The sequence below is a fragment of the Lagenorhynchus albirostris genome, chromosome 4 (assembly GCF_949774975.1).
Source record: "Lagenorhynchus albirostris chromosome 4, mLagAlb1.1, whole genome shotgun sequence".
NCBI classification, from domain to species: domain Eukaryota; kingdom Metazoa; phylum Chordata; class Mammalia; order Artiodactyla; family Delphinidae; genus Lagenorhynchus; species Lagenorhynchus albirostris.
Genome location: NC_083098.1, coordinates 49,001,901 through 49,018,958, shown reverse-complemented (window position 1 = coordinate 49,018,958; position 17,058 = coordinate 49,001,901). Strand labels below are relative to the sequence as shown.

At 37.1% G+C, this 17,058-nt stretch overlaps 1 protein-coding gene across 1 annotated transcript; it reads left to right on the top strand.

Annotated features, from left to right (window-relative positions):
• The first annotated feature begins 199 nt into the window (after nucleotides 1-199).
• On the top strand, nucleotides 200-16,829 carry LOC132519560 (afamin). Its single transcript, XM_060147479.1, has 12 exons — nucleotides 200-211; nucleotides 1,185-1,396; nucleotides 2,198-2,330; nucleotides 2,931-3,028; nucleotides 3,813-3,942; nucleotides 6,268-6,482; nucleotides 9,546-9,678; nucleotides 11,800-11,897; nucleotides 12,921-13,053; nucleotides 13,793-14,016; nucleotides 14,827-14,959; nucleotides 16,794-16,829. Exons 1-12 carry the CDS (start codon nucleotides 200-202, stop codon nucleotides 16,827-16,829), a joined length of 1,557 nt encoding a protein of 518 aa, XP_060003462.1.
• The last annotated feature ends 229 nt before the right edge of the window (nucleotides 16,830-17,058 follow it).

Sequence of the window (17,058 nt, the reverse complement as noted above, 5' to 3'; positions counted from 1 at the left end):
AAGCTTATGTCTCCAGAAGGACACTAAAAAAGCTGAAACGTACAGGGGCCTGAGGAGTGCTATTTTCTGCCATCTCTACTAAATCACCACTCAAATGTGGTTTTGGGGCAGAATGAGAGTCTCTGTTCAAAATATGTATTTTAATTTTATCTATAACCCAGAGAAACAATTAATATAGGAACTGCTCATAGCAGAAATCATGGTGAGGGAGGTGAGTAATACAGATCTTAGATTCCTAAAAGCATCATCTCTCGATGTCAGGAAGGAGAAATCTGGGCCCCTCATTTTTAAAATAATTAATTAATTAATTAATTATTTTGGCTGTGTTGGGTCTTCGTTGCTGCACGTGGCCTTTCTCTAGTTGCAGCGAGCAGGGGCTACTCTTCATTGTGGCGCACGGGCTTCTCATTGCTGTGGCTTCTCTTGTTGCAGAACATGGGCTCTAGGCACGTGGTCTTCAGTAGTTGTGGCACACGGACTTAGTTGCTCCGTGGCATGTGGGATCTTCCCAGACCAGGGATGGAACCTGTGTCCCCTGCATTGGCAGGCAGATTCTTAACCACTGTGCCACCAGGGAAGTCCCTGGGCCCCTCATTTTTATTTTGCCTGACTTTAGTATTTAGGGTAAGGTACTTTCCTAGGAGATGCAATTCTGTGTAATGATGCACAGGAGGACTTGGTTATGAGCTTGCAGTCCACACCGTAAGTATACAGGCAGGAAGACAGGAAATAGCCTGGCAAAGTAGAGGTACTTTCCTTACCTGCCTCTCTCAATATGTACTCTACTGTCACACCCCCTTTTCTTGACCTCTCCCAATAGAGTCACCATCTGCATCTCTAGAAGACTATTACTAAACATTACCACTAAATACTTCACCAACACATTACACTCTGGCCATGTGACCTTGGAAGAGAAGGAAAAAAGCCATTATGTAAGAGAAATGTAGGCGGTAGAGAAATAAGAAGAGGTTGAAGGGCCTCAGGATAGGATAGAGAAAACTTCCCAAAGTATGGGATGGTTGTCAAGGGTGTGGGTAAAGATGCTCTGCTGGTAATATTGGGAAAATTTGGGAATCTCTTTTGCAAAGGGTGACACTCACCACTAATTGTCTCCATTGTGTCATCTCAGAAGGTTGAAAAATGTCATAATGAAAAAAAATGTCTTTTATTTTTCTGTTGTCCAGAATGATGTTTTACTGGAAAATATATGTACTATGGAGGGACTGCCACAAAAGCATAATTTTTCACACTGCTGCCATAAGGCTGACTTTGAAAGAAAACATTGTTTCCTCCATAATAAGAAAGCTGATGTAGGATTTTTGCCTCCTCTCCCTACTCTGGATCCTGAAGAGAAATGCCAGACTTATAAAAATAACAGAGAATCTTTTCTAAACAAGTAAGTTTAATTTTAGTAGAAAAATGATTTAATTGAAACAGTATTCTTAGGCTAAATCCAATATCTCTTCCAAAAGAACATAGCGGGGTTTCTTGATCATTTAGATCATTCAACATGCATTTGTGTGTCAGATTCTGTGGTCATTGCTGAGGAGATGAATAAGATATGAAACCTGAAATCAAGATCCTTTCATTGTGATGTGTATTTTCTAATGGGATGAGCCCCAGAACTGAAGGGTGTGCATGGCACCAAAGTTCTACTGGAGGAAATAATATAGTCCTTCAATGGAGAGTTATAGCTTTTACTAAGGGTAAACATTACATCAATGGATGTTTAGCAAAAATCTGTTTTCAGTAGGGTAGTAGTTGTAGAAGCAGAGACATTTTCTGGAAAGCTTAAACCACAAAGCTTGTTTGAACATAAATGATTATGATCTCTGAATCTTGGAGGAGTGTGTATAGGTAGCTGTTCTTTGAACCTGAAAAGGAGAGATGCTGACCATCTGGCATGATAGGGGAAGAAAAAGAATAGCCAGAGCCCCGTGTTCATGATTAGAATGGCAATCATCATTCTTCTTTGGGAGCTGGCAACTTCAGTGATACAACTTTTATTGGAGACTCGATAACGCTGCCTTCCATTGAAGCCTTCAATAATGGGAAATCCTTCTTCCTCTCACCTTTACTTTCACAACTTGTTCTTCTTGTCTTTTTAAATCTTCTCTTTTCCTTCCCTTGTCTACCATTTCTTCATTACCATCCTGTATTTTTCTTTCCCTCCTTCCTTCCTTTTTTTCTTTTATAGTTATATCTACGAAGTTTCCAGAAGGAACCCCTTTGTTTTTGCCCCTACACTTCTTACTGCTGCTGCTCGTTTTGAGGAGATGACTAAAACATGCTGTGAAGAACAAGAAAAAGCTAACTGCTTTCGAACAAAGGTGGGTACTACATTTGTTTTCTTAAAAGGACAAGGATTCATCCCAAACTGTAGATCTTTACTTAAAATTAAATTATAGCAAAATAGTTGTTTACCATTTAAAAACTATTCTCTTGCCACTTTCACTGGTTTTTCAACCCATTGGCCACCTGCTACTGATCTAAATTTCTTATTACTTGAGACCCTTGAAAGACAATTGCCCATTTCTAGGGTTTCTCTTCTGGCTTTGTCTTCCTTGTGAATTGGAAGGAAATGCTAGTGAGTAAATAACCAGGGTAAAAATGACATTTTATCTTCTATCTTGGACAAGTCCTCTTTTGACTACCCATAAAACTGAATCATCCTGGTAGAGATGGACAAGCTCACAGCATTCTTCACCACTCATCTTCCCATCAAGTATAATTCAGTCATTGGGAAGACTGGTCCCACCTTTATAATAAGCCACAAATTTATATTTTGATATGTACATTTCCTGAGATAAAAACCCCATAATTTTCTGTTTCTGGCAAAGTTTGGAATTGTTTGGTTGACATGTGGTTAAGAAATAAGAGAATAGTGGGATTTTGCTCTTGCTTCAACAGAATTTCTCTTTATCCTTCAGGCAGAAACTTTCATACAATATTTAAAAGCATTATCTTCTTATCAAAAAAATGTCTGTGGGGCACTTATGAAGTTTGGACCGCAAATCTTAAAATCTATGTGAGTTTTATAATGAGTATTTTGTTTCTACTTGTATTTTCTTGTCTAAGTCCCATTTTTGTTAAATCATTGATGACTTTTTATTTATACTCTTCCTAGTTCCTCAAGGGTTTTGAGGTGGGACTCAGTCTGGGTGGATTACTCAGACCAGGACAGTAGGTCCGGATGAGAGAAGACCTGCAAGGTGGGGAGACCCCAGAGAGAAAAAGGACTACTTCTGAGTTAGTTTTTGGTTAGTTGGGAATCTGAGTCGGTCCAGGAGTTCTGAACCTGAGTTTTAAAACCTTCAAGTGATTTAGACATGACTTATCCATCCATCTTTGACTTTAATGACTAGGAGACTACACTCTAGGGATAAATTTTATTTAACATGCTTACCCTAGCCAACTAGCAATGATGCTAGTGCAATGTTTTGTGAAAAATTCTGAGATTTCAAATACATCAGCAGGAAAGGATTCTGTGATGAATAACCTATGCCAGCCATGGGCTTACAAAAAGAAATGGTGGTCCTTAAAAGAAGTGTTTTGCTATAACAATTATGGAAGAGGGCACATCTCTCAGGCCCTTTTTTCCCCAGTCCTGATCTAGGACTCAAAATATCAACCTAGGATTTTCAAAATGATCATGTGGGCCATGCAATGTATAAACATTGGTAAAGCCATCAGTGAAAAAAACAAGGGTACCACATGCTTACTGCAGCTATTTGTACTGTATTAGCAAAGAGCTCCCTCTTGCCTTACTTGTTGTTCAAGTTGTTTTAGTGGTTTATCAATTCTATTTCCAGAAACATTGCTGTACTTAGTCAAAAATTCCCCAAGATTGAATTTAAGGAACTTATCTCCCTCCTAGAAGATGTTTCTTCCAAATATGATGGATGCTGTGAAGGGGATGTTGTGCAATGCATCCATGGCAGGGTAAGTATTCTATAAAACCAAGTAAAAATAGTGATTTTTGGGGTGGCTATTTTTTATTTCGAAGTTGCCCTAATATGTGGCTACTCACCACAATAAAATCAGAATGTTGATAAATTGGTTGGGATTAACAGATAACACTACTATATATAAACTAGATAAACAACAAGGACCTCCTATATAGCACAGGGAACTATATTCAATATCTTGTAATAGCCTATGATGGAAAAGAATCTGAAAAAAGAATATATATATATTCTTTTATATACATATATATTCAGTTATATATATAACTGAATCACTTTGCTGTACACCTGAAACTAATACATTGTAAACCACCTATACTTCAACAAAAAATAAATTGTTAAATAATAACATAAAATAAATAAAATAAAAAATGTTAACAAATAAGACCAAATAAAACTTTGGAGCTTTTCATACATGGGATTGTTTTTAGGCTACTCAGCAGATTCTATTTTATATGGCTAAATGCACATGACATAAACTCCAGAAATTTAGAATTTGTGGACATTAATTTAGGCCAGACTAAAGTTTTCTTTAATATTGTAAATACTCTTTAGCTATATTAGAAATTAACAGTAAAGCTCAGAAAATGATTCATCTTTATGTTTTTAAGAGCTGTTTTGTCTGAGTTTCTTCAGGCTATTTAGGAACAGTCTTTCCAGATAAGTAAATATGTTAATTTAAAATAACTCTTACTCTAGTCTTTAATGTGATTCTCTAATGACATATACTGGTAAATATATTGTTGACCTAGTTGAAGTTGTTTATGCATATGAGGGTAACACAATTTCATTAAAAATATCCCGACTTCTTAGTTGAAATTAGGCTTTTTCTTAGTGACTTTTAATTAGTCTTACTGTTTTAAATTCACAAGGAAACATCATGTTAATTAGACAACTTGAATTTTAGAATATGAAGATATGTACATTTTATTTCAAGTAGTGGACAGTAGATATCACCAAGAATTATTTTGTCCTTAACTGTATTTCAATGAAAAGCAATCTCACTCGCTATTTACTTTTGTTTGTTTGTTTATGGGAATGTTGGTTTTATAATATTAAATTTAATGTACTGAAAGGATATAATTGAAGATTTTTCCCTGAAGTTTGGAGCTGAGACTAAGGGATCATATTATATTCTTAATATCCTTTTCTTTGATGGTTTTATGTAGAAATAAGAGGAATAGAATCGTAATTTATTCAAAATAGAAATTAATTCTCAGACAATAAGAGATGTGTTGCCTAGAACGATGATGGCCTTAGGGGAAATGTATATATGTTTGCAAAGATGGGCTCCCTGGTTCTAGGCGGTTTGCTGGAAACATGGTGCCAGCCTCCTTTCCATTTCTCACCTCAGCCTAGAGCTTCATCTCATTCCTTATCCTCAGTGTTCCCCAGAAGAAGATTCCAGGCCGGGGAACAGCTTGAGCAAAGTCAGAGAGTCTGGAATAGCCTCGTGCTTTGACAGAACTCAATGTAGTTCATGAGACGCTAGGACAGAGAGTAGGAGGAATGTACAGCCTAATTCTGGAGCGTCTGGAGAGAGGACTAGAGGCTAGACTAGCTTTTAAAAAATTATCCAACTAATGTGTAACCAAGAGAGCTTCACCTTCTCCCTTATTCCCGTAACTTTATATGGAGGTCAGAATTGGGTAGGGAGAGTGGGGAGAGGGGAGATAGTAGGGTTTACTATTTTGTACATTATTTGATAATTTGAACAGCTTCAGATTAATAATGTCTACAGGAAAATGACAACAATGAGCAGAATATCTCCTTATGTTTGAGAAGCCTTCATCTGGTAGTTGCTGTAGTGGTTCATTAGTTTGCCATTCTTTCATTCACTTATCAAATATTTCTTGAGTTTCTACTATATACCTGGCAATGTGGCTTCAGGCCATAAGAGAAGAAATCTAGGATCATAGATATTACAGTAACATGTCTTTGGTGGCCCTCATTAAAGTACAGATAAACTCTCATGGGAAAGAAACAGCATTTAGAATTTAAAATGCTGATACACCAGTGGAGTAGGGGTAAAGTATTTAAAAGATTAATACTTAACAATGAATGTAAACTTATGAGTCTATTTTTCATAATTATATCATCTAAAATCCTGAGAAATAAAGCTTGCCTTAATATGAAAGTTCATTGTATTAAATCAATACAAAATTTAATTATCTATCAAATTAGCTGATGAAACAAGTCCAGATGTTATGCACATGGTTGATTTTGCGTTGATTTTGGAAGGAAAATCCAGCCCTGACGATATTGTGAAAATAAAGTCATTTCCCATTCTCATTTGATACAGAGCAAGGTTATGAGCCATATTTGTTCAAAGCAAGATTCCATCTCCAGCAAAATCAAAGAGTGCTGTGAAAAGAAAATACCAGAGCGCGGCGAGTGTATAATTTACTCAAATAAAGATGATAGACCAAACAACTTACCCCTAAGAGAAGCAAAGTTTACTGAAAGCGAAAATGTGTGTGAGGAACGAGATGCTGACCAAGAGAACTTCATGGCTGAGTAACATAACTCTATATTGACGTTTATCAGGAAAACAGAAACTTTGGATTTGACCTATTTTGGCTAACTTGGGTGGAAGGAATAGGGATCATTTAAATCACATAAGTATTGGGTCTCATCTAATTTTAAGAGTCATGGCTATCGATTATAGTCTTTTTACATGATTTTAAGAAAATGCAACTGTGTTATGATGTGATGGCTAACATTTATTGAGTACTTGATATGTGCCAGACAATGGGCTAAGTACTTTATATGGATTATTTATTTTAATTCTCATACAGTCATGTAAAATAAGTGTGATTTCTCCCAATTTTCAGATGAGCAAACTGAGGTACAGAGAAGTTAAGTAACTTGTCCAACTTTCACAGCTAAAATATGGCAGAGTAGGGATTAGACCCTAAGAGGTCGGGCCTGAGAAGTTGCAGGCTTACCTGCCATGCTCTGCCCTCCCTTGCCATCCCACCCCCTACACAGCTGCCCAGCTGTTCAGGGGAAGACTAGTTGACTTGGAGCCAAAAGGACTAGATTTGAGTCCTGGTTGAGTCAGTGGGACAGAAGTTAACCTCTCTGTATTGTAGGTAATCATATATAAAATTCATATAAGAATATTTGTTCATTCCAAATATTTTGGTTATAAAATATAATCCAGGGACTTTACTAGGTTAGACAGGGTTCTTATCCCCAGTAAGCTTTCATCAATAAGAAGTGTGATGTGAGAAGACATAGCCTTGTAAATAAATGAGTGCAAGAAATGCTCTTTAATTTCTGATAGCACTAGATGATAGGTAATGTGGGGACAGGGGAGGAAGTCCCTGGGGACCCTGGAAAGGCTTGATGGGAAGGAGGTACTGGAAGAAATTTTAGTAATCTGGACAGAAGGAGTAGAGCATGGATAGAAGTGTAAAACTGCTTGGTGTATATGTGGTTGTGAATAGGGTTTCTGCAGTGAGAGAGGAGGGTAGTGAGAGGTAGATGGGTCAGATCATACAGGCATGCTAAGTAACGAGATGCCACTGAAGGGTTTTCACTGAAGAATAAGGAAGGACAAAATCACTTTTGTTTTTTAGAAACTTCATCTGGAATGAATCCCAGTTTGGGGCTTAGGTGGTTGGTAAGTAGTTTTCAGACTCAATGAGATGGGAAGTATTGGGGGAATGTTTTGTGGGAAAGAGAATATGTTTGAATCTGACCACCTTGACTTTGAGGTGCCTGTGAGGTAATTAACTGGGAATGTCATGAGATAATTTAATATATGAACCTGGAATTCTGGAAGGAGGCCTGGATTGAAGATACAGGTTATTGAATACTTACCAAATTTTCAGTGCTTCTCATCTATTAACCAATTTAATTTTCAGAACGACCTTCTGAGGTTAGAACACTTTTATTATCCTCATTTTACAGGCAAGGAAACTGAGGCACAGAGGTTAAGTAACTTGCTACAAAGTCACACAACTAATATGTGGAGGAGCCAGGATTCAAATGTAACCAGTGTGGCTTCAGACTCCTGCTCTTATAACCACTGTGCCCTATTGCTTCTCATGAGTCAAATTAATCTAAATGATAGATGCAAGGTGTTTCACTTGTACCTGACATACGCTTGCTAAATGGAAGCAATTTTCGTCCTCATCCTCATCTGCATCATCTCCATCACCATCACTATGACAACTAAAATAGTGTTTGAAGCCTGGGGAGAAATGATAGAGCAGCAATGAACATGCTGAGCCAGAAATGTTTCAGGTGCAGTTTTTCTGGATGCAAACATTTGATGCAAGACCTCAGTGGATCTGCCAGGCTAGGGTCGGCTCCCAGGGTTTTTTTTTGCAATATTTTGGTGGTGTGTTTTTAGGTGTAATTTTATTCCTGGAGAAAGGTCCACGGCTTACATGAGATATTAAGGGGAACACTTGATTCTCTGAAGGTTAAACACCACAGCTTTAGGATATGGGAATGCATCCCACAAATGGGATTGAGAAGGCAGGTGGGGAAGCAGGAGAGATGATGTCAGAAAAACCAAGATTAATCAAGAGAAAAAGGTTGCAAACCAAAAAGAGATTATAAAACGTCCCTTGGACTTGGAGAACTCTTGTGAGGTATTGCTCTCTCAAAACATAGACCATTTTTACTTAATTTGAATGAATAAAGAAGATATTTTTATGAAGAAGTTTCTAAACAGCACAGTAGAGGTAGTTAAAGAAAACACCTCTCTTTGGAGCAGAGAGTCAACTTGGTTTAAACAAGAATAAAGTAGGCATCCTATGGGACCTAGGTTCAAATTTTATACTTCCATTAACAGCCAGGTGCTTAAGTGGTCTGAAACTTAGTTTCCTCAGCTATAATATAGTACTTATCTTGAGGGTTAAGTGAAGTTAAATGAGAAAGGGTTTTATAAAGGGTAGGAAGCCTATCTTGGTCTCCTATGCACAAAGCTTGATCCAGTGCCTCGCACCTACTAAGGGCTTAATAAGTGTTAGCCTCTTCTCTCTCCCTTTCTCACTTTCTCCCCAAATCACACCCACATATACTTCACCGAGGCCATGGAAACCTTCACCAATGACTTAGGGTGGCAGGAGTGATTATTCCCATATTTGACAAGTGACAGGATGAAGGAATGAGCAAAGGCTGCTCCACAATCTCTCCCTAAGTTGGCACCGGGAGTGGGGAGAAATCCATATTCCCACCATCTCAAGATGGAGGTCTGAATGCATTTTCCAACAGAATTATACTTGATACGTATTTTCTAAAGTATTGGTGGCATGATCTACTATTTCTGATGCTTTATGGGTTAAATCATTCTAACAATGAATGCTAAATACCTTTAATCATTCTATCCCTCCAAGTAAAAGGATTGTTAGTTTAAAACATAATGTGGAAGAGAACCTTTGTAAAATGATCTCCTGTTGTCAAAATGTCCTCTTAAATCATTCCCTGACCAAACCAGAGGAGGAACTTAGCATATGAAGACAGACTCAGTGTTAGAAGATCTCTCTAGAGTAAAAGATAGCAGGATTTGGTGTTTTGCTCTTTCTTGAAGTTCTAATATACAAAATATTTTACACATCGCAGGTTTCTTTATCAATACTCAAGGAGACATCGAGAACTGTCCACACCAGAGTTGTTAAGAATTGCTGGAGTGTATGAGGATCTCCTGAGAGAGTGTTGCAACACGGAAAACCCTCCAGACTGTTACAGACATGCGGTAAGTTCCATCCTAGTAGGCTCAGAGAATTAAATAAACAAAATAAAACAACACACATTTAAAAACTATCAAAGTTTCACTCTGGTTCAGAGGGTGGAAAATGTGATTGACAAATCTGAGTCTACCTTAAATTCAGTGTAAGTTGATCATAGGGAAGACCAACATCATCGGTTTGGGTTACTCATAATGTTTTGAACTTCAAATCCTGTGTGTTGATGCAAAAAATTCTTCCCATTAAACATTTATATTTTTATTTATGTACTCTGTAGTTTCTTGGGCCAATTCAATTTTTTGTTATAGTAAAAATAATAAATGATTATTAAAGATGATTAGGAAAGTATCAAAATTTACAAAGAAAAAATAAAAATTTTCTGATTCTGTCACCAAGAAATAACTATAATTAACATTTTTTCATCTTTTCTATGCATATATGAATACATTTATATGTGTGTTTAAAAATAAGATTGGAATAATACTTTCTTAAGAAATTTTTGGATCTGTTTTTATTTATTGGCATAAAAAACATTTTATGTTATTAAATAGACTTTAAAAAATGTATTTATTTTACATGATGGTATTCCATCATAATAATTGATTTAAATGCTCTCATACTGTACTTTTGACATTTTGGACATTGATTTAACTTTTTAAAAATTTTATTTATAAGTGACCCTAAGTATCTCATTCCATTCATCATTATTAATATTTATGGTTATTTTCTTTAGACAGATTATCAGAAGGAAAATTATTAAGTCAAATTATATAGACTTTAAAATAAAAAATATTTGATACAAATGGCCAGGTTACTATCTAGAAAGTTATTAGCAGCATATAGTCCTATAACAGTGCTTGAAAATGCTCATCTTACCTCCACCTTCACCAACATTGCACATAGAAATTAACTTTGCTAAATAATGAGCATGTTTTAAAATTTTAATTAATTTTTTAATGAAGTTAAACTTTTCCCATATGATTTTAGCTACTGTAGTTATAAATTTCCTATGGACAATTTGCTCACGTCTTTTACCCATTTTCCTGTTGAAATTAGCATTTTTTAATATCAGTCCATATGCACTTTTTGTGTATTATAGAAATTAATTATTTGTCATGTTTGATTTGTTTCTCATTCATTTGATAAGTGTTGATTTTACTTTACTTAAATAAATACCTCCACTTGCCAAAAATGCCAGTTTACACCCATTCATATTTGAGCAAGAAGTAAGAAGACTTAAGTTTTATCCAGCTCTACCGCTGTCCCTAACAAGGAGGTCTGTTCCTGATCCTTAAATGAATCATAGTGCTAGAAAATTCTCCTTATTATATGGAGACACAATTCGTCCCACAGCATTCATCCACTGGTGTGTAGTTTTCTCTCTAGTGGTCACTTAGTAGATGTCCAATTTTATGCCGCGTGAGAGAGAGTTTGTCAAATATTTGAGGACAATTATTGGAGGTTTTAAGTTCCAGTTCTAAGTGATGAAAAAGAAGATATAAAAAAGATACACGTGATTAAAACTCTTATGTAGCAATACTTACTCACTGGGTGATTCTAGGCAAGCCACTTGACTTCATAGCGCCAGATAACTTCTCTGGCCACTTCAAAGTGAGAATCAATATGATCATTGTCTGGGAATTCCCTGGTGGTCCAGTGGTTAGGACTCGGGCTTCCACTGCAGGGAACATGGGTTCGATCCCTGATCAGGGGACTAAGATCCCACATGCCGTGACGCGGCCAAAATAAATAACGAAATAAATACATACATACATAAAAAAAAATAAACAGCTTGTCACCTCTTTCTAAAAAAAATAAATATGATCATTGTCAACATCAGATTTGAATTTCACTTTGCAGACTGGAAAGCTCTATAAGGTAATGATACCTCTACAAGGTAATGATAATGAAAATTTTGAGCTTTCAAATTTAGCAAAAACTATATCTATAACTATAACTTAAAAAATTCAAATTCTTACATATATAAAAACTACCCTCAATTTAATGACTAGTGTATGATAATTAGAGTTTGAAAATGCTATATAAATTAAAAGAGCAATTAGACAAGTTGAAGCTTATGATTAAATTTTAGATAAAATGTTCATAAACATGATTGTTCGTATTTTCAGGAAAACAAATTCAATGAGACAACTGAGAAAAGCCTCAAGATAGTACAGCGAGAATGTGAACATTTTCAGATCTCGGGGAAGGACGACTTGAAATACCAGTAAGTTGTTTGCACAAGTAGGTTAACAATGGTGACCAGGATAAAATAAAGAGTGCCGCAAAGTGTCAAAATCTTAGCTCAGTCTTTTAGTTATGACAAGTTCATAAACTCTGGGAAAGAATAAAAACACAAAAGTCAAGAAGGCACATTGAGCTGTCATATTAAGCCTTTACCAGAAATGAGGCTAGAAATTGAAGACATACAGGATTCTGGACAAACTGATTCTCTAATGCATTAGTTTTTGTTTGGACTAGTCTTTCTCACTTCCAGCCCAGAATTTCTGGATTTTACCCCGTTTCAGGGGTGTGGGGTGGGATGGAGAAAACTTCGGGTTGTTATAATTTCCCAAGGAAGAATTATTTAAGGAAATAATTCTTATTGAGTAAAAAAAAATTCTGGATTTACTTAACACTTTACTATTCATTTTTAAGTATTCTTGTGAGCATTCATGAATAATATGAAGTTTGTTCTGGATTTTCTTAATTAATTACCATGCTAATGTATTGCGTGTTGAAACCAAACATCTTCAAGTCACAACAAAACACAGTTTAAAAAATATATTTTCACTATTTCTGCAATTGGGCTGTTATCTGAAAACTCAGCCCATTAAATATCTTTGTTTCCTCCATCTCAGATTATCCTTTTCCAACATGTATCTATTAAATTTTCCCTTTGAAATATTTATTAACTGCTCAAGGGATCTCAAGCAGGATTTTACATACTAGCTAAGATATTTTCTACCAAGGAGCTCCTATACTCACAGGTGAAGAAGGATGGGCAAATCTGAGAGTTTCTGAATTATCATGAAATTAGAAGGAAACCGAAATACAGCGATCTAGGAGGCAGGGTGCAGGAAAACAGGGAGTGAAGAGACTGTTCTCTACCACTTTATGAGAGAGCTGAGCTTCATGTTGCCCTTACTTTGGTTGTCCCTAGCCTTGCAGGGTTGGGGCTTCAGGGGGCTAGACAAGGGAAAATGGGTACCTGCTTTTGTTCAGAACAAACAGACAAATGTTCTTTCAGCTACCTCATCAATCTCACAAAACTAGCCCCCCAGCTCTCCACTGAAGAACTGACCTTTCTTGGCAAGGAAATGGTGACAGCTTTGACCACCTGCTGTACACTGAGTGAAGAGTTTGCCTGCGTTGATAATTTGGTGAGCCTGGCCCATGTGCCTGACTATTCCTAAAAGAAAAAAAAAAAAAGGATACTTTTGCACTCATTCATTTATAGTGATTATCCGTCTTCCTCTCTTCATTGTTTTCAAGATTGTTAAGCAAGGAAGGTCAAGTTTTATTTTTGGCTTACTGTGTCAAAATCCTGAGAAGCAAAAGAGAAGTCTTAAATATTTGCTTGGGGTTCTCCAAATCATCTTTATTACTTCTTATTTATATTAGAAGCAATTTGTTAGAGCAAACCACTTGGAATCATAGAATTATTTCAGAATGATAGAGAAAATTTCATAATCTTAAGTAATGGGATAGATTCTCTCTCTTGTCCCACCAGGTCAGTAAGAGAATTGCTGTTTACAGCCCAGTTCGGGTTGGGTGCACCTTTTTAGGTCTGGGGTGGACAGTACGTGGGGGACATCCCAGAAGGGGACTAAAACTAAGGGCCACAGTGTCCTGATGCCATTTTCAGTTGGCTGTTTGCAGCTCTCTGCTCAAAATCACAAATTTGTATATATGTTAACAAGAATTAATCTCTAGACATTTAAATTGCTATGGCTTGCATTTTTGTTATAATGTCATTTGGGACACCAGCCTCTACTTTTCTTTGCACGTCGTTTCATGTTACAAGTGCATGAGTTTTTCTAAGTTGACAGTGATACTAGCACAAACTAACAATTCATCTAGCTGTATTTCAAAACTCCATTGCAACTTTCATTGGTATAGGTGGACTTAGTTCTTGGAGAGTTATGTGGAATAAATGAAAATCGAAGTATCAACCCTGCTGTGGACCACTGTTGTAAAACAAACTTTGCCTTCAGAAGGTCCTGCTTTGAGGGCTTGGAAGCCGATAAGACGTATGTGCCTCCACCTACCTCTCAAGGTTTATTTACCTTTCACACAGACTTGTGTCAGGCTCATAATGAGGAGCTCCAGAGAAAGAAAGACAGGTACAGACATTCTCTACTGTTCACCTTTTTCTTCAGCCGGAAGACATAGCATGTATTAATGAGAAGTTTTATTGTAATGGATATGTGATTTTTGGTGTTATAATCCTGTTCTTTCTGTCACACTGTCCAGTCTGCCCAATTGTAAGTTAAAACCTAGCTAGTCTTTTCCTTTGCTAGAGCCTTGGAGGGTCCATAAGACTGTGATTTGAAAAGGTGGGTGACAGTAGCCATAAAAATGCTCCTAGAAGGGTCATAATGAATCAGATTTTCTTGAGAGCATGTCATAGATGTTTGCTCTGAGAATCTCTCTTAATGTTTGCAGATAAGAGAGGCCCAAAAGGAACAGGAATTTTGCTTTTGTTTTCTCAGGCAATGCTATAAATGCCAAGGAATCAGATCTTTTTTCTTTTTTTTTAGATTAAGCAGTGTCTGTATCAAGTGGAGTAGAAACAGAATTCAGTTATTGAGGAAGGGGGAATAGATGTTGCTTTGGACATGAATTTTCTAGAGACATCAAATGTAGTCACATAGTCTACAATATTGTGCATATTGAAGACTTACTATATGTTCCCATATTTTATACAATTTCATCCATGATTACGTAGCTCTCCAAAGATTGTTATAATGGAATCCATCCCATGTGTTTAACAGGAAAGTTTCAGGACATCCTTTCAAAAGTGGAATACTTTAACATTTTACATTCACCCAAATGGAGATTCCTAAGACATATGATTCTATAACTAGCCTTTTGGAGAAGAGGGCTGCAGAAAGAAATCGTTAATTAATTCTGTTTGACTCACTGGGTCACAGGTTTCTTGTCAACTTAGTGAAACTGAAGCCTGAACTTACAAGGGTGGAGCTGCAGTCATTGCTGGTGGATTTCACAAATGTGGTGAAGAAGTGCTGCCAGGCCCAGGGGCCTGAAGCCTGCTTCAAGGAAGAGGTACTTCCAGCTCTTTTCCCCCTGAAATCCAACTGGTATTCCTGGTCAAACAAAAGAAACCAGAACTCCCCTTAGGATCCCCCTTCCTCCCTGCAATGTCTCCCAGGCTGAGGCCTGAGAGCACAATTGCTACACAACTAAATATGCAGACGTCTCTCTGACAGGGTTTTGGCACCATCTCCTTGGTGACGACATGGTGTAAGAAAAGGCGTCAGGAAATCATAGGTTCTATGCTGGCAGTCATGGTCATGTCACTTAATCTGAACTGCGCTTCATCTTCTTTAAATGAGGATGGTAATAATTATCCTTGAATTATACCATCCAGTTGGTTAATAAATAGTTAATCTGACTTGCAAAGGAGATCATCTCAGTCTCAAAGAGAGGGGAACAGGAAGGACATCAGGAAGTGATGAGGTCTTTCAGGGGGTGGCTGTGTCACCTTCCTGGCCTTTGTCCCAACATCCCCTGCTAGAGAATACCTGTGTGTGAAGTGAGGAGGTGGCAGAGAAGATGAGAGGAGATGTGTCCCCTGCTGGTTCGTGTTCCAGGAGCCTCAGGCACCTGTGAGTGTCAGCCCCAGTGGATGCTCCTTGGAAGTACCTTGCTCACTGTTTCTTTCCTAGTGACACCCACTGCCCTCCAGACTCACTCACAACTCGTGCACACACACGTACTTCGTTCACACTCACATGCTTCATGCACACTCACAGGCACACACACACACACACAGAGTTTTCATTCTGGTTGAGAGCCCTCTGTTTTTCTGAGTGAGTGCTTAATCTGGGAATTTTTTGGGGCACAAACTACTAGTTTTTTGAAAAACATGCTTGATTTCATTAGAGGGTATTAGTATCATTTAGCATTTATCCAGGTGAGTGTATGTATTGAGACCACATAAAGGGAGAGATGAATTCCCTGGCAGTTTGTAAAAGGCTGGGGTGTCTGTTTCCAAGATCACCAGAAGAAATTGTTCATTGTCTCCTGTACAACACAGGAGTGGTTTAACTTTTCTTTACAAAACTCAAGACAATATGCTTCTCTAAATTCAAATAATAACGTCTTAAATTTTTCTTTCCATTTTTTTTATTGGAGTAGAGCTTCTGCACAATACTATATAAGTTACAGGCCTATAATATAGTGAGTCACAATTTTTAAAAGTTATGTTCCATTTATAGTTATTGTGGAATACTGACGATATTCCCCATGTTGTATAATATATCCTTATAGATTATTTTATACTTAATAGTTTGTACTTAATCCCCTACCCCTGTATTTCCCCTCCCCCCTTCCCTCTCCCTATAGGTAACCACTAGTTTGTTCTCTATATCTGTGAGTCTGCTTCTTTTTTGTTATATTCACTAGTTTGTTGTATTTTTTAGATTTCACATATGCGTATATCATACAGTATTTGTCTTTGTCTGACGTATTTCACTAAGCATAATGCCTTCCAAGTCCATTCTTATTGTTGCAAGCAAAATTTCATTCTTCTTTTTAATCTCTGAGTAGTATTGTATTGTATATACGGGCCCCATCTTCTTTATCCATTCATCTGTTGATGGACACTTAGGTTGCTTCCATATCTTGGCAATTGTAAATAATGCTGATATGAATGAACATTGGGGTGCACGTATCTTTTCAAATTAGTGCTTCTTTTTTTGGACACATATCCAGGAATAGCATCACTGGGTTGTATGGTAGTTCTATTTTCAGTTTTTGGAAACCCTCATACACTGTTGGTGGGAATGTAAATTGGTGCAGCCACAGTGGAAAACAGTATGGAGGTTTCTCAGAAGTCTTCCTATGTGTTTTTATTTCTCTTTTTTTTCTCTCTCAGGGTCCAAAATTGTCAGCCAAAAGTCAGGTTGCTTGAAAAACATCAAGTAAAATTCACCAAAGGTAATAACTTGTATCTCAATCAAAGGCTAAATGTATTGGTAACTTATTTGGTCGTTTTGGCTTTTCCCTTCTCATGCTTCAATGTCAATTTCTGGCATCCCCCATGCCTTACACCTAACAGACCCCAGTACTGGTCCTGTAATGTTTCTCTGAGTATCATTCACTCCTTACGGGATGGCACAGCTGCATTTGTGCTAGCACAC

Bases quoted from the DNA above. Each gene is read 5' to 3' on its own strand.
- LOC132519560 (XM_060147479.1), top strand. The intron at 13,054-13,792 runs GTGAGCCTGGCC...TCATTGGTATAG, and splicing joins TTGCCTGCGTTGATAATTTG to GTGGACTTAGTTCTTGGAGA. The intron at 14,017-14,826 runs GTACAGACATTC...ACTGGGTCACAG, and splicing joins CTCCAGAGAAAGAAAGACAG to GTTTCTTGTCAACTTAGTGA.